The sequence below is a fragment of the Amblyomma americanum genome, chromosome 2 (genome assembly GCF_052857255.1).
Source record: "Amblyomma americanum isolate KBUSLIRL-KWMA chromosome 2, ASM5285725v1, whole genome shotgun sequence".
In the NCBI taxonomy this organism is placed as follows: Eukaryota; Metazoa; Arthropoda; class Arachnida; order Ixodida; family Ixodidae; genus Amblyomma; species Amblyomma americanum.
The window spans coordinates 110,167,863-110,190,021 of NC_135498.1; the positions used below are offsets into that span (position 1 = coordinate 110,167,863).

At 47.0% G+C, this 22,159-nt stretch overlaps 1 protein-coding gene across 1 annotated transcript in view; it reads left to right on the forward strand.

Moving 5' to 3' along the window:
• LOC144119988 (uncharacterized) overlaps window positions 1-22,159 on the forward strand; it is a 161,699-nt gene that overhangs the window by 137,473 nt on the left and 2,067 nt on the right. Inside the window, exons 17-20 of the mRNA XM_077652477.1 lie at window positions 1,324-1,391; window positions 4,129-4,217; window positions 7,132-7,200; window positions 11,208-11,318. Coding sequence (XP_077508603.1) covers window positions 1,324-1,391; window positions 4,129-4,217; window positions 7,132-7,200; window positions 11,208-11,318 — 337 coding nt within the window. The remainder of the gene's footprint in view (window positions 1-1,323; window positions 1,392-4,128; window positions 4,218-7,131; window positions 7,201-11,207; window positions 11,319-22,159) is intronic.

Consider the following 22,159-nt stretch of genomic DNA (forward strand, 5'->3'; position numbering starts at 1 on the left):
CATGCGCACTGAGGAGAACAGAACATTGAGTGGGGGAGGGCAGCACCGGCGAGCGTGAAGTGCGAAATCTTGGATGAGTAAAGTGGATATGGGGAGAGTGGCCTTCGTATGGCCTCGGGGCCGGCATGTAGCTATTAAGGACAGTAGAGGGGTCGCGCACAGTGAGCCAAGCTTGTGGAGCTTGTGAGTTTGTGGAGGTTTTTAGCGGGCGGTTTATTGATTTATGTTGCATGGCTTTTACCTCACAACCACACTGAGGCTCTCGGAAACTAAACGTTAAAGTCTTTGGGGGGTGTTTTTGCTGCAGTCCATTCACCCTCTGAACTATGAAACGGCCATGCCATCGGGTTCGTTGGTTTCCGATTTACTTTGTGGCAAGAATAATGTTCTTTAGAGGTTTTTATTTCGAGAAACGAAGTACTGAACACAAAAGATTCAGGTAATTGACAACTGTGAAAGCAGATACCTACCCTATTCATTACTGTAGTTCGCTGTGATATCCTCAGTTAAACTGCCACCCTTTTTGATAGCCTCCAAGGTTATGTCCTTAAGGCGCGTGCTAGATAAAAACAATTATTCTATTTTTACCTCTTGACGGGTACTGCTAAAGTTATATTTGTGGCGAGAGTAATTGAGAGAGGGCTCAGCTGAGTGCAATAGTCGTGTGTGCAGAAAGTTGGTGCAGCTGCACATGCATGGCCGGTCTTGAGCGGCAATGTGTTGCAATTAGCCAAAGTTTGACTCCAGAATTTTGTCGGGTGCGCTATCTTTCTTTTTGTACCTTTTTCGTTATATACCTTTTCTATTGGCAAGAGAGTGCACTTACTCGCCAAACAATTATGCGATCTTATTAAAAATGCCCGACTACTTGTTACGAATTTCGTTTCCCTTAGCTACTTGGACTCCCGCTCGTCCGTGTCGATCACTGTGTTCAATCCCTTCGGCTATTTATCTGTTTGCTAGAGCAAGGATATGCTTTCTAGTCTTATTACTTAAAATAATAAGTTTGAGCTCGGGTTTCTGGATGGAAGCTCGTCGATACTGTCACGTCGCTGTTCTCAAGCTTTCGGCAATAGAAGGCGCCCGTTGTCAGATATAAATGTTGCTTAGCGTTTACACCCGTTTTTATAACCAGAACAAAGGCTTTGCTTGAAAGGGAACACGGCGTCAGCTAGGAAGGCAGCCCTAGGAGATCTAAACTAGAATTACCAATTTTCTGAGGCTGCTATTCTGTTCTGGAGCTTACGTTTGCAAGCGTTCCGCAGTACGGCTGAAGAGCCTTGTTTTCTAGTTTAGATATCGTTTTTTTTTGTCTTGACGCAGCCACCACTACGCACCTGGATTTTACTTCCGGATAATCGGTGAAGTGATCAAGGCAGCCATCTTAAGAAGTGAGTATGCCCCGTTCAGTCTGCAACGTATATTGACGGGCTAGTTTTTTTCTGCTAGCGGTCTTTCCACACGTTACCATACGTACTCTCTTGTATGTATTGGTGTAGCGCCGTGTTTAAACAGTGCCTATTAATAACTGCGTATAGAAATTTCAACAGTTCTTGATTTGTATCGCCATCGGTTACTTTTTGGATGAATGCGCCGCGAATGAGTTGAGATTAAATTTTAACTCCTTGAATAACGGAACGGAACCATTTTAATCGAAGCGTGCAAACTAAACGCCAAAAATTGTTTTCAAGAAAGACGATTCCACGTTGCACGGAAACATGCTGCCTACACTCCCCTCCCTTCCCAAATCCCTCCTTGTGGTTTGTTTGCCGTTTGTGAGCTTCCGTCGATAGTGGCACAAAAATGTGTTGCTGGTACGTTTAAAAAAATCAAGACGGCTTCGACTACAGAAGAGTACATTGCGAGTAATGGAGAGAAAATTAAATTTTGGTCGATTTTGGAATCGAACGCTAAACTTTCACGTTGCTTAGGATATCCGGTATGAATTTCAGAGGCAACCGGGCAGTTTACGATAAAACGGTTTCGGGTTGGTTTGGTTTATAGGGGTTTAGCGGTCCCAAAGCGACTCAGGCTATGAGAGACGCCGTATTGAAGGGCTCCGGGAATTTCGACCACCTGGTGTTCTTTAACGTGCACTGAAATCGCACAGTACAAGGGCCTCTAGAATTTCGCCTCCATCGAAATTCGACTGCCGCGGCAGAGATCTAACCCGCGTCTTTCGGCCAGCAGCCGGCGCCATAATCACTCAGCCATCGTGGCGGCAAATCGGTGTAGGATCATTTGCTGAAGCAATAGATTTACTTACGTGCGTTATTGGACGCGAAACGTTTATTAGCTCGGAAATAAGTATATAATTTAGCAGCTTATTTCATGTGAGATGCCACCTGGTCAGCAAAATGTTTAAATATATTTTTACATTAGCAATGATAGCAGATAGCACGTTCACATTTAGTGTTTCAAGTCCGGTAATACACAGATTCGGACCTCAAAGTATGCCGTATGTTATCCGACAATTTCCAAATAGGCGGTGTGGTTCACACTGGCAGCTAGGTATATAGGGAGGTGGCGAAGATCGGCAAGGGTTCAATGATTAAAACAAGGTGCATTCGCATCGTCTTAAAGAGAGCCAAAGTTTCTACGTCATGAATTCTATTAGGCCTCTTATTACCTGATTTCTGAATACGTACAGAGCAGTCGTGGCCCCCCTAAAGCTTTCGCTATAAAGTTGCCGATTTTTGAAATGGTGCTCATTTAGATTCTGCAAAGAACAGAAACTTGATCAACAGACTATATTGTTTTTGACTTCTTCCAAGACTGAGACTGGTTACAGATAGATTCTAGACAAGCGTACAACACCACATATGAACACCACGAGACACGAGCTTTTTTTGTCTTCAAAAACGTAAAGTTCTAAGTTCTTAAACTACACTGGAGATTCTTTGGGCGTTGAAACAAATTCCTAATAGTGTACTGAAGAAAGCCAAGCCGATAACAAGTAAAAAGGAAGACATTCAACGCACGTAAGCAGCGGTTTTGAAGGCGAAAAGGATTGGCCTTTCGTATGTTGCTTGATAGGGTTTATATCCCAATGCTACTCAGGACATGAGGCACGCCCCAGCGGATGTCTCCGGGCAGTACAACCCCAGGTGGTTGAAATTATAGCGCACTTGTTGCAATCTCAACAACTCCGCAAATGAGCCGAATAAAGGGCTTCCTTCAGTGACACGAACAACGGCCTGTTCTCTTACAGGCAATGTCGTGAATACATGAATATAACGTTAAGGCCTCAGTACATATCAGATTGTTACGAGTGAAAAACGCCGCAGAATGAAGCATTTTTCGCTTTTATAAACAACATGCAACTTCTCACTGATGCGCAAGTATTGAGCGGGATAAGTTGTTTGTACTTAACTTAATGCATAATGAAGATAGAAAAATCATTATGTTGCAATAGAGTGTGTTGACAATATTCTGGTGCATAGAAAGGAAACCGCTAATGATTTCCGTGAGAATCGTTTTTCTTGTTTGTGGGAAAGCAGTGGGAAATGTGAGAACGCTTGTGAAGGCTTTACACATAATAAATACCTTAGAAAATGTTTTAGACATAACAAACACCAGAACCGTTGTCACAGATCAACACAATTTTACATGCTGAAGTAAGATTCAGCCTGAATCCTGGGACTCTACTTTCAGTTCTCTTTGTGTCCTTTATAACAGATTCTCTCTCTCAAAAGACTTTGCAGAAATGGTGAAGGGTCCTGTTAAATTAATTTTCAAGTATTGCGCACGCCGAATGGAAGCCTGATTTCTCTTTACTTGCAGCCAGTCCTCTCAGAAGGAGTACTGAGCCCTCTCTGCCAATCCAGAATTGATACAGCGGTAGCAGAATGGAAGGTGCTCACTCAGTACAAAGCCAACCATCCGCATTAGAATACGTTTTTTTTTAGTCAACGTTAGTGCCTTAACTATCGTATCAGTGGTTTGGTTACGTTGCCTGATTAACCACAGCGACATACGGCGTGAACTTTTTAGCTCTGATATACTCGAATATCAAAGGAATATGTGTCTCGGACAGTCGGATATTACGAATGCACAAAGATTTGTCTCGTCGTTATCTTAAATGCATCTTGATGTATCCTTAATTCTCTTGCCCATCTCGGAATGCAGACGCGACAGTTGGGTCTTCCAAAGGCCCTTGGAAAGCTGAGTCGGGCGAAGTGGACAGCGGCATCAAGTGTTACCAAAAGCGCATTAAGGTAAGATATTAGGGATGATTTGGGAAGTAGAAGTGAGGAATATTGTTTTAGAATTCTTTAATAAAAAAATATACTTATCAGAGCGAGTATGTCTTAGTTCTCGTACTAGACAATTATTGTTGTGATTACTTGTAAAAAAATTTGTTATAATATCTACTCGAGCAGAAAAAGAGAAGTGGTAACTTAATTTTCTACTTTATAAAAGCGGTCTAATCTGTGTACATGTATGCGCCATACACAATCAGCTGAAATAAGTGTAACCTTTTAAATACTGAGGCCATAATATTTGAAAAGCTGATCTAGATTGATCCTACTGTTTTCAGATCCCTGGGTTTATTTTCTAGTTCATTCCACTCAACGCATCCTAGAAACCAGTGCGCCAAATTTCAAACAAAAATCTCGCTATGTAAATATAGGACATACACGGAAATTAAATATATGCCCGTTGTTTACCTGGGTAAGGTAAAAGCAACTAAGGCGGACTGGCACGTTGACCCCTGTTTATCTGTTCATCTTTGGTTTGCTTTTTATAAGCTTGAAAATTCGAGCTGCACATAATTTCTCTCGCAGTCGTTCCTCGGCTTTCTCGCAATATGCCGCCTGAGGCGGTCGTTCTCCATCTATTTAGCGGTCTCGAAGCCATTTCTAAACGCCTCTGGACAGTACCTTCCTTCGGCGACTTGATCATTCGCTGTTTTTTCTTGGCTCATCTTCACGTTTGTCGCTGCTCATGTTTTCCCGCGTGCTGTTTAACAAAATTATACTGTCTCTACCGCTTTGCATTGGCTTGCCGCATCGCTATATGTGCAAGATTGGATGACTTACACTGGCGCTCACTGCTTTAGCTTTGCTGTTCAGCTCCTCGTGCTGGTCGTTCGGCTTTGGAGTTTCCGAAGGGCAGGCTTGATCCATGATATAGCACTTGCTGCACTTCATGTCCACTGAACCTTGTTTCTCACATTTTATCTCCTTCCTTCATCTTTCTTCCCATTCGCTGCACCGGCTGAGAGGCTCCGTCAAGCTTATCCGAGCTTACTGCTTTTGCGCGGTGCTCCTCCGTGCTTACCGCAGCTTCCTTCCATTGGCTGCAAATGGCGCGGCTCTCGTCTGAGCTTACCCGCGTTACTGGAGGCTTCTTCTTCAGAAAGAATGTCATTTTGCAACGATAGCTACAATACACCAGCATTTCTATCCTTCAGCGTGGAGGCGCTGCCACGGTCACCTGGTTGGTCACGCGGTTCGCGGTTAGTCACGTGGTGCGGTGCAGCTGCCGGCGCCGGTCGAAACCGAGTGGGGGGAGTGGAGAGGGGGAGAGAGTGAATCCACGACCAGGGACGATGATGAAGGAACGCCCAGCAAAACGGAGCAACGAACGACTTACTTTGAGTGAGTTCCACCTTGCCAGCTGCAGCTATCGCGTCGCTCCAGATTTAACCAGAGCTGAACCACAGCCATTTTTTTTTTCTAATGAGGTACCTAGTGCTAGTGCGCTAACATATAGGCCGCACTAAAATATTGGTTGAGGGAGGGGTGCTGAGCTGTGCTCGCGTGGCTGTATTTGCGTTCCGTCTGCTTCCCATATTCAAATCACTAGCAGCATCATGCAAGATGTGGAATACATATTGGATGAACCAAGCACTACACCGATTACTAGTTGTTTTGCAACGCTTTTTCTTTCACAGGAGTTGATCCTACGAGATATCACTGTAAACAGCTGTCACCTTCCTGATCATGTTGTTTGGAAGACCACTTTGGTGCGCGTAGCTCACTTGGTGCGCATAGCTCCGAGAGCATAATGGCCTAATAGATTACACAACACGGAGGGTAACTACTTCCCTATAGTGATATTTTTTTACTGCTTATAGTCCCTGCAAACTGAATTTTTGACATTTCGCTGCTTAAGAATTGCACAAAATATTTGTGTACTTTGATTATCATTGTGTTATTGACTAATGCTTGAACACAAAAAATATACTATCACCAAACTGATAGCACGAAATTACTAGCACGCTAGCACCAAACTACTGCTACAAGCGCGATTGCTACTACTAGCATAATAATATATGGTGTAGTGCTCGTGCGTCAAGGGAATAAGGTTAAGGAACACAAAAGAAGTCTTGAGAAAAACGAGCAGCCTCTCAACTTGTCTTTTGGAATGCGTTTGCCTATAAGCTATTCATTTGCGTGTTTCTCATTCAGTGCGTCATTCCACATCTGTTGTCTCTTCCTTTCGCTTTCTGTGCTCTTTCTTTGAATCCATTAGTTTGTAGTCTTCTTTTTTGTTGCGTAGAGGCCTTCGTCATGCATCTGATGTCAATGTGCTCGTACAGAGTAATCCTGGGCTAGCCAGAAACTCCTTGAACTCACCGAAATTATTTGCTTATATGTATATTTGGCATGCTAAGTGGCGACGAACGCAAGCTAAAACGAGATATCCAGCATCAAGCAAGCATTCAGGCTTCAATGAAAAACCTCTAAATTCAAAACCTAAGAATTGCATGCGTAAACAATAAAGGTTTTGGTTTACAATGCGGGAAATTAGCATTAGCAAGAAAGAATAAAACGCAGAAAGCAACAGTGAAAGTGCGAACGTTCGCATCCGCGTTGTGAATGCTGCGAAGAGTCAACAGTGAATGTTTCGACACTGTATGTGTCGACAGAATACTCCTTGCTCTGCTCGTTGACCAAGCACCGTGTAAATTCTACATGGGTAACAAGTATTTGATGGGACGGTAAACATTCTCGAAGTTACTGCAAGGAAACGACCGTGCTTTTGAGTGTTGAAGCAAAGAGCTAAGACGAGCATGAGCGTGCGAGGTCAAATTGATGTCGATAGCACTTTGATTGCTCCTTTACTTGTTTGCCGTTGAATACTTTGATTAAGCTAATTCTGGCACTTTCTTCTTGATTTCAGACAAAGCAGAACGTAACGGGCTCAGTTCAGATCTTCGCCGACAGCTTTGCTCTGCCTTTTGCCTACCAAGTAAGAGTTCCATTTATGTCTTTGCTCAGATTGTGCTAAACAAAGCTCCGAGAAGGCAACTGTATACGTAGCCATCCTTACTTTGGTGGTTCCATTGGACATAGAAGCAATGCGGTTGTGGTTGGCAAACATGTTAATTGCTGCGAAGTTGTCTCGGGTCACAGCAGGATTTCGAAGGCAGTGTTTCGCAATTGATGGGATGTAGAAGACCTCAGAAGGAAGCGCCGTAGCCATGGCCGGTTTTAAGTTACATTGATGATAGGAAGCGAAATACAGTTTTGACGAATGACACTACCTTTAGCCCTTGATTCGCGTCGTTACGTAGGATGTGTATCTCGCCATACCATTGATTGTACGACAGTGGTGACTGCCCGCTTGTGGTCTCTTCGGGCGTTTCGAAGGACCACATATCAAGCGAAGAAGCAACATAGCCATGCATTGCGCAACGATTCTAAGATCTGTCAGTGTCTTGGCTCGATGTGACTAGAAAGACCACGGCAGCTCACATCCTAAAAGAACGTCCAATTTGAAGGAGACCACTCCTTACATCAACAGAAAAAGCAAATTTTTATGCCATAGCGTGAATCTCCACTTCGTCTAAACACCCAGACTCAGTTATATTATCTGGCCACAGCCGGTTGAATCTCAACACACTCACGTCTGTCACGGGAGTAGTATAGGTAGCCTCCACAGCATTAGTGCCACATTTCACTAACAAATCTTGCAGAGGGAATTTACGTCGGCCTGGACGAAATCGTTGAAGCCAAAGAAAGTCCTTTAATGACCCACTATAGGCAAAAACGCGGCGTGCTTCACATGCATACAAATCACCGATTGGCATTCAGCATGGCTACATTAATTGTATTACATCACTTTCAAGGCATTTCCCCCATTAGGTTTGTAGAGAAATACAGTAGACATCTGTAAAACTGACTGTCCAAAATACATCAATTTTGCTACGTGTCTTTATCTCACTCTTTCGACGCATAGATACTTCGAAGTACTCTGAATTTAATGATTCATGCGGTAGGCTCGAAACGTAAAATGACAGTAAAAATGTTTTTTCTCCTTCACGATGTTTCTCGTACAACTTCGCACCCGCGCTTGTAAAAACCAAGACAAAAACGCTCCCAATGGCTTATTTGACAATTCGGCAGTATTCAGCAAGTGAAAAAGATTGTGCCTTCGAGCACCGTTTTTCGTTTGCCGGTACTTGAAGCGCGTGAGACGCATTTGTCCCGCTGTCGTATAAGTGTCGAAATAATTGCCAGACCCCATTCGCTGGATATATTCTGCACCTTTATTATCCCTCAAATGAATTTTAAGTTGCTTTCCTTTATATGTGAACATGTATTAGGACCGCATTTTTGTGAAAACACTTGCTTTATTAGCATTGCTTCCTCGGTCTCGCATGGGCTTGTACCTGTCCTTAAGATCCATTAATTAGTGTAGTAATGCAACGGCTGCTGGGAGCATAGCCACTCCACCTGAGTCTCCAGTCTCCTGCAAAGGCTTACTTGAGGATCTATATTCTAGTCAGAGGCTTAAACTCTTAGAGGGCTGTGTGGTATACATACCGCAACCACTAATCGGTACAATCAGTCGTAGTCTACTCTAGTTATTCGTGCTTGTTCACTGCCTGCTTTGTGACAGCGACCAAGAAGTTCAGTGGTGGTTATGTGCGACGTCATCAAGTTCTAATCATTTTGAAGAACCAGCCAGCTGTGATCACTTCTATTCGAGAGTAAGCGGCTCTAACTTTTGTAGTGCTCGATATTCATCGTCGGCGCGCTCCCATGAGCACGCGCCAAGATTCGCTCCTTTTTCAAATGCGTATTGCCCTAGCGCTTACTATATACTGGTATGGCATTGTATGTAATTGCATGGCATGAGCCATGTCATCTGCATGAATACGTACAAAAAGCAGGGTTTGGAGTATCCTTGCAGTATTTCTCAATTAGCGCCCGCAAGTCTTACGAAAAAACACGAGAAAACTGCCGCCTTTCACCACCAAGAATCTTATACCTTGAAAGCATAGAGGTGATTGAACTGATATGAACACAACAGTAGCTTGATATTCTTTGTTGCCATTCAGCCGCATAGGATTGCTCAATTGGGTCAAAAGAGATTTGTCAGAGAACATTTTATCTCGTGCGAGAGTCGCGGATGTCTGAACGAATCAGTGAATGCATTCGTTTTGCCCATCTCCCGTGAAAATAAGCATTGCCTCATTTTGTTTGCAGACGTATCCGTGATAGCAATGATCTGCTTTCTCACACAGCTTCTTAGACACTATAACCATTCGCGGAAATAATAATTTTTAAGTTAGACTCCCGTTCGAGCCGCTTCGGAGCCAAAGACAATACCTGTGACGTTGGCCGCGTGGAAAGGAGGAAATGTCTATGCTTTTTCTGTATAGGCGCAATGGTTTGTCCCAGCAACATACCGAGGGTGTGGCACATCGCCTAACCGCCACACCACTGCGCCAGAAGTGGTATGAGGCCTTCCCGCAATCTATGCATCTCTGGCAGAGCACGTTTGTAACGCGATATCCATAAGAGTTTACTGCTGCAGAAATGCCTGCGTCGTCATCGACTTCTGTCTTGAAAAGCAGGCCATTGAGTAAAGAGCACCAGAAGCAAGTTGTTGTGTTGTAAAGATGTAAAGGAATAGCGCAACACTCGTATAGCTGCGAGGCAGTGTTCGTCTAAAATAAATGCTTGGCAACTTGCTTAAAGTTCAGCTTTATCGAAACATATGACTGCTATACGAAGGAAGTCGTCGTGTCCGTATTCAATAGCCGATTTGATCGAGACTCAATACCTCTGTCACATTCCACTCTTAAAGGGGAAGCTCAAGCGCAGTCCCGTTTTTTATTAGTTTGAAATTTAGTTAGTTTTTATTAGTTTGATAAAGGCAAGATATTACTCCAGCGCCCTTCCTGTACCTATGACACATGACATTATGAGCTTTGTTTGATTAATACTTGTATGTTGTAAATAGGTTTTTCATTATGTTGTCTACTGATGTACTACGAGTAGAAAGGAAGATAATAATAATAATTGGTTTTTGGTGGAAAGAAAATGGCGCAGTATCTGTCTCATATATCGTTGGACACCTGAACCGCGCCGTAAGAGAAGGGATAAAGGAGGGAGTGAAAGAAGAGAGGAACAAATAGGTCCGTAGTGGAGGGCTCCGGAATAATTTCGACCACCTGGGGATCTTTAACGTGCACTGACATCGCACAGCACACGGGCGCCTTAGCGTTTTTCCTCCATAAAAACGCAGCCGCCGCGGTCGGGTTCGAACCCGGGAACTCCGGATCAGTAGTCGAGCGCCCTAACCACTGAGCCACCGCGGCGGGGTAGAAAGGAAGATTGTTCACATATTTGGACGCGGTATCAGAGATAATACGTGAAGAAACGCTGGGTTAATAACGCATCTGAGGATGTGATGCGGGTTGTTATAACCTATCGGTAGAGTCCTTAAGGATTTGCGTTAAATATTTTGTGCTGTGGATGTGAAAAATGCACAGAAGTGACATAGAGATTTGGCATTGTTTCCGTATTATGTGCGGGCAGTACTATGCATAAGTCGTATTCAAACATACTGCAGTTCTAAATTAAATTTCGCAATGTTCCCTCCGTTTTCCGCCTTGTTTTGTTTTTCTTGGGTGATGAGGGATCACGGAGGCTGCCAACGAAAAAGCAGAACGTGCGTGTTGCGAAGTACGAATGCTAGAAATATAAAACGTGACGCTTGCCGCTCGCAAATTCCGCGCGGCAAACAGAAGTTGCAAATGCCAATATGAGGCCTTCTGTTGTTTTGTCTTTCGGTTCTGCACACGGCTGATGATGAACAGAAAGTTTAGCGGCGCCAAGCAGCAATTACTTAGATTACTTGCGTGATTATTGTGATTTATTGACCATCACCTTTGTTCCTTAAGGGCGCTCCTTTTTTGGAAAAAAAAACGTCTGCGTTAAAATATTCTTGCCTTCATTTCGCAGTTGTACAGGACCACCTTAAACCATGCCTCTTGGGATGTCAAGAAACAAGCCAGGGTAGCATTGATCCCCATGTTCACAGAAGGGCAGTTCTTCTTCATTCAAGCAGCACAGGTAAACTTCCTTTCTACCAAATTTTATAAATTTAACCACGTCACTACGAGGGGAAAAACACTCGCGCCAATGTGTCTGTAATACCACGCTAAGTAATATCAGCGTTTGCGCAATACGTATATGCCTTGTTCTTGTGCAATCTGCAGCGAAAACCTTTGCAGGTAATTGTACACAGGTATTGTGTACATTTTGTTTTCACCCGTGTGGTGTAACCAAAATTACCTAACTTTAATAACAGAATGATGTGCATGAAGCACTTTATTTTATAATGCACTGAACATAACGTGGATGCATCATAATCGCGTTAATACGCAACGTAACTGGTAAGTTCAGTTAATGTTTCATGAGGGAGGAGCAAAACTACTGAAAGCCACGTAAAAAGTTCCGCGAAATGTATGGAGAATACACGAGTAGAAAGTAAAAAATATATTGCAGAATTACATCAAAGGTGGTTAATGAATAGTTCAAAGCCGGCATGAAAAGAAAGCGAAACAGATGAGAATTGGCGCCATTGTTGCTCATGAACGGCCTGCTGCGAAGGGTTTACGAATTGTTTTTTCTTTTTTTTCAGGGCAGATAAAGTGGCACCTCTAGCATTTTACACGCTACCTTTTAGGGTTTTAAAAAGAGCACAAGTAAATAATAATATCGTGCGAAAAGTGGAACTGGCTGTTTCTGAATGGAATAAATAATTTCCTCTTCGCCACCTTATTCTTTACCCTTATGTTTTATTAATCAATTATTTTGTACTTTAGGCTTCAGAAACAAACAGCACGACTAAGTCTTCTGAGAGACAACCGCACTGAATTGGTGTCATCTGTACAGGACCGTTCGTTTTATAAATTTTTGTTACGGTTACTGAGGCACCAGGTATATTATCAAGAGGAGGCTGCGCATCGATGTTCAAGGTCACGGCTACCTGCCTTTCTCAATGCACAGTTTTAGGGATCGCCTACTGCTTTTTTCTCAGTTACATGCGTTTGCTGTGCATTCGCAGAGCGCTTCAATGAATCCCATGTGCAACAAATTATTGTCGCATATTGTTGCATATTGTGCCATATCATTTACATGAGTGCGTCGCCTTCGCAGTGGTGCTGGTTATTGTTGAATAATTCGCGCTTATACATTTGTGTTCGCATCGCATCCGGAACATAACTGGGGAGGCGTGAAGAGCGTAAAGCGAGGAAAGAGTTGACAGGGCGGCTGCAGCAATGCCGGCCTGTAGAAGAGGAAAAAACATAACCAAACAAGCTCCAACGGTGATGGTGTGGAGGCATAGGGTAATAAGCGAATTGATCGCGTGCGTATTATGGGACCTTCAACAATTTAAAGTTGGAATTATTAAGGTGGAGAAAGCAACGATGGCGACGACGAAGCATAAAGGTGCGCGAAGCATGTTCAGCCTGCTCGCCTTTACGAGCGTTTAACTCTGCGCATTGGAGGCATGTCGCCGCTGCTTTTGTCGTATCATGCACCCATGTTTGCAGTATAGACAGAGTAAAAAGGTCTCTTCCGGGAAACAGGTGCTATGCCATCGAAATGAAAGCTGAATGACGGAGAAGGAGTGGCTCACGGGCAGGCTGAATGTAGCCGTCATTGGCTGCCTCAGTCTACAGAGAACAAGCAAGGCGAAAATCGATGCTCGGAGCAAAGTGATAGAAGAAAGCTGGAGAAGCGGAGATAATTTCATTGTGGGGCGCCATTTAAACTTAGACACATAGAACAGCAGCTGGACAGCACAATCTCACAGCAATTCGTTTAACGCGCTGTGATGACCCCCATAATGCGCAGGTCCACACGGGACGGAGAGGCAAAGAGACACCGTATGGCTCAGTTTAAACAAACAGGTATATTCAATAATTACACATGATTAAGGTTATACATCAGAGGCTGGGGCGTCCGAGCTTACGTGCCGACGACTTCATGGGGGCGATGGAGTGGCTCCGGAGTTGGGCTCGAGCGGTTGCTGGCAGAAGCTGCACGCCGTCGGGCTTCGGCGCTGAAGGCCCTCTTCGCTAACGATGTCGTCCTGAGCGTGTATGCAGTAGAATTTCAATAGTCGTCCGTTTCTTCGAGGATGGTTCACAAACCCTTCCTCTAGTGTCGTTCGGCTTGGAAGATGAACAGGAGGCGAGCTTGTAGATGATGACAGCAGAGCATAATTTTACAACAGAACAAACTTTGCACTACTTTACTCATCGACCGGGCAGGTTAGTGCCTAAGTAGCATCACATTACATGCTAAGCATGGAGCCCCAGCTCAGACTGGCCTGCATCCGTTTACATGTGCTTTTAAGCACTTGATTAACAAAGGACTAAGGGCGGTCATTTCCAGTGGCCCGCCCAAAGCATCAATTCTCCAATCCAAAATAACATGCGAGATGGGGACCACCCCTTGGGTGGGGCTTAGCCTCGAACCCTAAGTCTGTTAACAATACAAACTAAATAAACAACAAAAACGCCACCACTCTCTCTCAAGTGAGAGTATACACAGGCTCTCTCTTCGGAGCTAATTCACTAGCGCCTGTCTTTCCACATTCTTGGCGAGTACTGCCTGTCCGCCATGACAGGTGTCCGTCGCGGCCCTTCTGGGAAGCTGTGGGTGCCTTCCCGGCAATAGCCCACGACAAAGGGGGGGGGAGGGAAAGAATGTCGTCTTCGCGGTATCGCATAGCGTCGGCTGTGGTACGGGCGCTCTGGCCCGCTGACAGCTCCCTTGTCCTGGAATGTGCCCGGAAATTGGGGAGGACAAAGCCTGTTTCCCCGGGGCGGCGGCGGGTCCGGTTGTTCTGGTCGTCACTCAAAGAGCATGGCTGGGTAATTGATGATGCCGCTGTCACGGGTCTCCGTCCACGCCGCGCCGTCGAACGTGGATCCCCGCAGCACACACGGATTGTCACACTCGCTCACCCTCCAGAAGAATGTTCTCCGAACATTTGAGTCCACGCAGCTCCCCTTGTCTTTCTGAATCGCCTCGCACAGTGCGTCCGACAAAACACTTTTCGCTGCACTCAACACCACTGCACAACACCATATGCCTCCGCTGTCAATACTGGCGTCTCCAGGAGCAGCACTGATCTTCTTTTACAGATAAACATGAAACTCAGCACCCAAGCCTCTCCTTTCTAGTCCAAACTGGACGAAATAAATTTACCACAGTTACAAAGGAGCTCCCACTTCTAGCACGATCACGGCACAGACAAAAATATAGATAACGAAAGGAAGTAGGGCAGGTTCTGCATGCGCTCCGCATGCTCTCCTGTGAAGGTGTTACTTAATGACAGAAAGGTTTAACTACCAACTCCGATAACTTAACACATAAGCACATAGCAATGTTATGAGCTGTGGCATTACACAATTCTAACCAGTTCAAAACTCCGCTCTGTTTACGCCATTAGTCCGACTTAGCTTTCCGATTTCGCAGCGGATATCGGTCTTCATGAGTCATACTAAGTAAGTCTGTACCCCTTTGTCTGCTTTGGGACTCGCGAGGGCTCGTGGCAGGAGCCTCTCCTGGCGTTATCTGCGCGGCAACCTCGCGCGCTTCTTCTTCTAGCAATGCATGAAGTAAATCCGGTGGCATTCCGGCCGTCACCTCGGGCGCCTGCCGAACAAATGCAGGAGAGGGCGTTTCTTGCGAACTATCTGCGCGCTCCGCTTCACTTCTGTCCCCATCAAAATCCGCGCTTTCCCATTCCTCATTTCGTGAATACTGAACCGGTGCCGACTTGAGGCGATTTGCGTGTATCCTTATCAAACGCCGGTTCACGTCTCGGACTCTGAAGTTTACCGGAGAAAGCTTCTCGACAACCTCGCACGGTCCTCTCCACTTCGTCTGGAACTTACGAGCTAGCCCAATCTGCCTTTGGCCGTTTTCAATGTACACGCTGTCCCCCACATCAAACGGCGCGTCTCTAGCACTGCGATCGTGCACCTCCTTCCTGCGCTTCGCCGCTTTCTTTAAGGACTCCTTTGCGATGTCCCTCGCCACTTGCAAGCGCGATTCTAGCTCAACCTTATAGTCGTCCAGTGAAGCGTATGGGACACGACGGGGGCCCTCTGGCACTTCACTAGGCTGGTCCGGGTCTCGGCCGTAGAGAAGAAAGAATGGCGATTCGCCCGTGCTCTCGTGTGCTGCGGAATTGTAGGCAAACATTGCATACGGGAGCCACAAGTCCCAGTCCCGCTGGTCGCGCGAAACAAAATGCGACAGGAACCCGGCCACGGTTTGGTTCAGTCGCTCCACCGCGCCGTTGCAAGCCGGATGGTACGGTGTTGTCTGCTTCTTAGCGATCTTAAGCAGCTCGCAAACTCTCCTCATTAGCTGCGACACGAAGTTCGTTCCCCGATCTGTCAAGAGTTGCCTCGGGGGTCCATGTCGGAGCACGATCTGTTCGACAAATGCTCTTGCAACCGTGTCTGCCTTCTGATCGGGGAGTGCTACCGCTTCCGCGTATTTTGAAAGGTGGTCGACAAATACTAAAATGTACTTGTTTCCGGAAGTGGTCGTGGGCAATGGGCCCATTATGTCCATACCTGTCCGCTCGAAGGGAGCCGAAACCTCAGGGAACGGCTGAATTGGAGCTGGTCTTCGTCCCTTGGGTGTTTTTCTTTCGAGACAGGAATGACACTTCGCACAGTAGTCTCTAACATCCTGTCGCATGCCCCTCCAAAAGTACAAACGCTCCACACGCCTGCGTGTCTTCGCTACGCCAAAATGACCGGCGCATGGCGCATCGTGAAACGCGCGAAGAACCCTTTCTGTCCACGACCGAGGTATGACGACTCTCTCCCAAGCGGTTTTCTCTGGTCTCCCTTTCCTGGTTGGCCTCGTGCGCCGACACAGGGTGCCGTCTTTGCCAATGAAATAACCTAGCTGTTCGGGGTGAGACGGTGCGTCCTCTAAGCTTTCGATTATTCGCTTCAGGTCCGGATCTTTGCACTGCTCTGTGCGTAATTCGGCGGGGTCGACTACGGGGACAAACTCATCTATAGCTGCCACGGCAGCTGTGCGGCTGAGTGCATCAGCATTCAGATGCGTCTTTCCTGACTTGTGCTCAACTTCAAAGCAGTATTCCTGCAGGTGTAGATTCCATCTAGCGAGTCGCGAGCTAGGGTCCCTGACACTCATCACCCATTTCAGAGGATGGCAGTCTGTGACTAGCTTGAATTTGCGGCCGTAAAGGTAGCATCTGAAGTGCTTTACTGCCCAGACAACGGCGAGGCACTCCCTTTCCGTAGCTCCGTACTTTTGCTCTGTGGGGCTCAGCTGTCGGCTAGCAAAAGCAACGGGATGTTCTTTGCCCTCGATAATCTGAGATAGCACGGCACCAACTGCGAACTTTGACGCATCTGTGGCCATAACGAAGGGCAAATTAAAATCCGGGTGGCGCAACAGCGGTGCACTCATTAGCTTCCCTTTCAGGGCCCCAAAAGCATTCTCCGCGTTTTCGTCCCAGCGAAAGGCGACATTTTTGGCTGTTAAGGCGGTGAGCGGCTTAGCGAGCTTGGCGAACTCCTCTATGTGCCTTCGGTAGTAACCGATCAGGCCGAGAAACTGCCGGACCTGGCGGACGCTAGTCGGGGATGGAAAATCCGAGACACACCTTAGTTTCTCAGGGTCCGGTCGCACGCCGTCAGCTGAAACAACGTGCCCGAGGTATTTCACCTCGCTTTTGAGGAATTGGCACTTAGAGCTTGAGACCCGCTGCTCTTAGTCGCACCAAAACCTGCTCAATATCGCGCAAATGGTTATCAAAACTGTCACTGTATATGATAATGTCATCCATATACACGAAGCACAGCCTCCCCAGAAGACCTGCCAGGATAACATCAGCGGTTCTCTGCCAGACAGCAGGGCTGTTGGCCAGACCCATCGGCATTCTTTTCCATTCATAGTGCCCTGAGGGCGTGTTGAATGCCGTTTTCTCGGCATCTGCCGGATCCATTGCTATCTGCCAGAATCCCGCCGCCATGTCCACTACCGTGAAGTACCTGGCAGAGCCCAGCTGAGAAAGCGTCTCCTGTATATTGGGGATGGGGTATGGATCGATGCGAGTTACGGCATTTAGTTTGCGGTAGTCCACTACCAATCGATACGAGCCATCTGGCTTTTCCACCAATAGTGCTGGTGCTCCCCAGGGTGACTTTGAGTGTTCGACAATGCCGCGATCAATCAGGTCCTGCACCTGCCGCTCGATCTCCTCACGTTGGGAGTAAGGAATCCTGTACGCACGCTGGTAAACGGGCGATGAAGTGCCGGTTTCTATCCTGTGCTTTATAACGCCACAGCAGCCCAAATCCAGGTTGGACGCGGCGAATACTTCCGAGTAGTCGTTCAGCAAACCAGCCAGAGCCTCCCTCTCCCTGGATTTTACGTGAGAAAGATCGAACGACACCTTTGGAACAGCCGAAGGACTAGCATGCTCTACAGTTGCGAGTACCGTATCGGTGGGCTCACGTTGCTCTATCGCAGAGGTGAAGAAAGCCAATGTTTTGTTCTTGGGAAGGCTCAGTGGCTGCTGGCTACAGTTAACCACCCGTAGGGGCACTCTGTGGGCGTCATTAACTGTCACGAGGCACGCGGCTGCCTTCAGGCCATTGCTGAGAGAGTCGACCGGCTCAAGCACTCCCACGGCGCCGCTCTCTACATCTGAAGGCACAAACGCGTACAAAATGTGCTCCGACCAAGGAAGGACGACCGCCTCATCGACCAGCCTGACGGCAACCCGCGAATATACCTTCTCCAATGATCCCACTGTTTGACGGGTGTCAATATCGGTAATGCGAATCTCAGCCCCTCTCCTGTTCAAAAACGGAACTTTTGATCCGCCCGCATTAACCTCTTCCTCAGAGAATGAAACTACTACCTTCCCTTTTCTCAAACAATCCTGCCCTAATATACCTGACACTCCGTTTGGCAGAGACACCGTGTCCGGGCATACGTAGCAGGGGTGCTCCAATGCAATTCCGCCGAGAGAGAAGTGTAACCGGTAGAGTCCACTTATGCCAAGAGGATCCCCCGTTATGCCTACAAATTTGGTTGCCATACCACCAGACGCTTCCAACACCTCGCGGTCCCCCTTCCTTCGAAGCGTGTTAAAACTGCTCTCCTTAAGCAATGTCACCTTTGACCCCGTATCTATCAACAATTCCATACAACAACCATTTAACTTGCAACGCACAACAGGGCATGCCTCGTCGGCCACACAAACTACCACCACCTCATCATCTACTGCTCCCTCCCCACGCTCCTCAGGCTGGGGAGGACTAACTAGTTTTTTGACTCGGTATCTGGAGCCCCGCTGTAGGCTTGCTTAGGGCGTGTCTCGCCTGCTTCTCTTTGTGGCTCCCCACGGCGCACGTTTTGGCAGAACCTGGCGATGTGTCCGCGACCCTGGCAAGCGAAGCATACGATTTCTTCAAAATCTCGCATACCGCGCCTGTAGCTTTGTGGCGGTCTCCGGTTTCCAGCGAATGGGCGCTGTTGAGCGCGCGCTTCAACCTGGCGTTCTACCTGCTGAGTTAGCAGCTGTTCCAAGCGATCTAACCGCTCTGTCAAGAGAGCAACCTCAGGGTTGAGCACCGCTCTCTCTATGACGCGTACTCTCGCTGCGGCTGTCGTTAACGCCTCATTTCGTTCCTCATCCAATGCGGCCTCCCCGGCTTGGTCGAAATTGCTCGGCTTGCGCGAGAGCACGAACCGGCGCACGGGGTCTTGCAGACCAGCCACGAACAAAGCGGTCATTTCCTCTTTAAGTATATCCTCCGCGTATTTCTTCCTTAACTGGTCTCCTTCCTCCTCCCTGCTTAACGTATCGCGTGCTAGGCGCTGAAGCCGCGACGCAAATGTTCGCACGTCCTCCCCTACCATCTTTCCGGCGTCACGGAACCTCTGTACCCGCACGTGACGTGGTTCAGTGTCGAAATGCTCAAACGCGAGCTTCTTAAATTCCGCAAATGATTTTGTGGATTTTACTTTTTCGTCTCGCCAGGCAAAATCATGAGCAGCTCCTGCCATCTTACACCTCGCCATTCCCAGCATTTGAGCATCGGACCATCCCCCCATTTTCCCAATCTCTTCTAGCATGGAAAAGAAATCGCAGATTGGAACCCCTGTCTTATCTCCCGTAAACGTCGGAATGACGCTTCCTAATGCCAGCATGCTTGCTCCGAGCGACGGCTGTGGAGTGGGAGCTCCCTCAGATACAGTCATTTTTTTTTTTCAAGCCCTCCAGTGCCTCAAGCCTCTCAAATGGGGGTAAAAGTCCCACAATCAGTCCCGTGATTCCCTTTTGATTACAATTTTGAAGTCATGAATGTCACAGCATTCAGAGGACATTTGCTTTTGAGACCCCACTTCTGACACCAGTGTGATGACCCCCATAAAGCGCAGGTCCACACGGGACGGAGAGGCAAAGAGACACCGTATGGCTCAGTTTAAACAAACAGGTATATTCAATAATTACACATGATTAAGGTTATACATCAGAGGCTGGGGCGTCCGAGCTTACGTGCCGACGACTTCATGGGGGCGATGGAGTGGCTCCGGAGTTGGGCTCGAGCGGTTGCTGGCAGAAGCTGCACGCCGTCGGGCTTCGGCGCTGAAGGCCCTCTTCGCTAACGATGTCGTCCTGAGCGTGTATGCAGTAGAATTTCAATAGTCGTCCGTTTCTTCGAGGATGGTTCACAAACCCTTCCTCTAGTGTCGTTCGGCTTGGAAGATGAACAGGAGGCGAGCTTGTAGATGATGACAGCAGAGCATAATTTTACAACAGAACAAACTTTGCACTACTTTACTCATCGACCGGGCAGGTTAGTGCCTAAGTAGCATCACATTACATGCTAAGCATGGAGCCCCAGCTCAGACTGGCCTGCATCCGTTTACATGTGCTTTTAAGCACTTGATTAACAAAGGACTAAGGGCGGTCATTTCCAGTGGCCCGCCCAAAGCATCAATTCTCCAATACAAAATAACATGCGAGATGGGGACCACCCCTTGGGTGGGGCTTAGCCTCGAACCCTAAGTCTGTTAACAATACAAACTAAATAAACAACAAAAACGCCACCACTCTCTCTCAAGTGAGAGTATACACAGGCTCTCTCTTCGGAGCTAATTCACTAGCGCCTGTCTTTCCACATTCTTGGCGAGTACTGCCTGTCCGCCATGACAGGTGTCCGTCGCGGCCCTTCTGGGAAGCTGTGGGTGCCTTCCCGGCGATAGCCCACGACAAAGGGGGGGGAGGGAAAGAATGTCGTCTTCGCGGTATCGCATAGCGTCGGCTGTGGTACGGGCGCTCTGGCCCGCTGACAGCTCCCTTGTCCTGGAATGTGCCCGGAAATTGGGGAGGACAAAGCCTGTTTCCCCGGGGCGGCGGCGGGTCCGGTTGTTCTGGTCGTCACTCAAAGAGCATGGCTGGGTAATTGATGATGCCGCTGTCACGGGTCTCCGTCCACGCCGCGCCGTCGAACGTGGATCCCCGCAGCACACACGGAATGTCACAGCGCCTTTTCTTAAACTCAGTTCAAGTCTGCGTGTTACCTCGCCAAAAAAAAAAAACATTACTCGATGTGGCCTGGAGTTCTATTGTGAACGTGTGCCGTGGCAAAAGTGCGTGGCTTAAACAGTTTAGGGTAAGAGAATTTGGAGACAGAAAAAAACATTGCAAAAATAAGTAGACCAGAGTGGATTGTGGGTGGGGTCCTAAGTGCCGGACACCAGTAGCTTGGGAGAATTTGGACTACAGGGACTCCAATGATAACTCCAACCACCAATTATCGTAGTCTTCTATTTCGTGATTGGCACAGACATTCTTAAGCGCTATGACTTCGATTTAGGAGCACTTTGTTTCTCATTGATCTATTTTGTGTTGTGCGGTAATATATTTGAAGGAGTGGTAGATTACGTATTCTGTAGCTTTGGCTGTGCATAAACTGGGTGCACCAAAGACTAGCCTATCCGCTAAAGTCGCTTTTGCCTGGTACCGCGTGATGTCATTCAGCAGTGACGCCAAAGACGGTTTCTACAAATTGTAAAACGCCAGAAGGAAAGACAACTAAGGAAGACAGTAGTCCCTACAGATGACAGGTGTTTGGAGTTGGGGAAGTTGGTGAACAGTCAATAAGGCAGAAAGCAGAGCGTAAAGACAGGACTACAAAGAGACGACATGCACAACGCTTTGTATGTGTGTGAATATTAACTGCCGAATGTTTATTTATTGCTTTCGGTTTCTAACATGTGGTTTCAATCTCGCAGTATGTCTTGGGCAAGAATTTGTTAAGTTTGACAGGGACTTTACTGAGTGTATTTCGAGTCTATTCCGGTTTTCTAACATACTGTGGTCGACTCTGGCGGTCGCATTTCTACGTAAGCGAAATGCCAGAGTACCGCGTGCCGTGCTATGGAATGCCAGTGTACGTTCAAGAACGCTATTGGATCGACATTATCAGGGGCCCTCCAGTGCAGTGTGACTCACAGCGTTAGTCGAATGTAACTGTTAAGTAGTATAAAGCCAGCCATAAAATACTGTGGTGCTGTGGTGTCGGGAAAGGAGCCGCAAATCATTCTTATATATATTTAATAGCGTGTTGCTCTTCCCCTGCGCAAGAGGCAAAAATCGCAATGAACAATAATTATTGCAATAGTGTCTCGCGTTCCTATAATTGGAGAACAGTGCACCTTTTCGCATTGTGGTTAGAAAATTTAGCATCTGTTACCGTTCCCTTGGGCCTTAGGAGGCGTGTAGTGTATATTTGTTTATATTTGTTTTTTTTGTGTGTGTGAAATGTGGTGCAAACAGTCGGACCAGACTACTGTTTCGGATGGCCTTTAGATGGATTTCC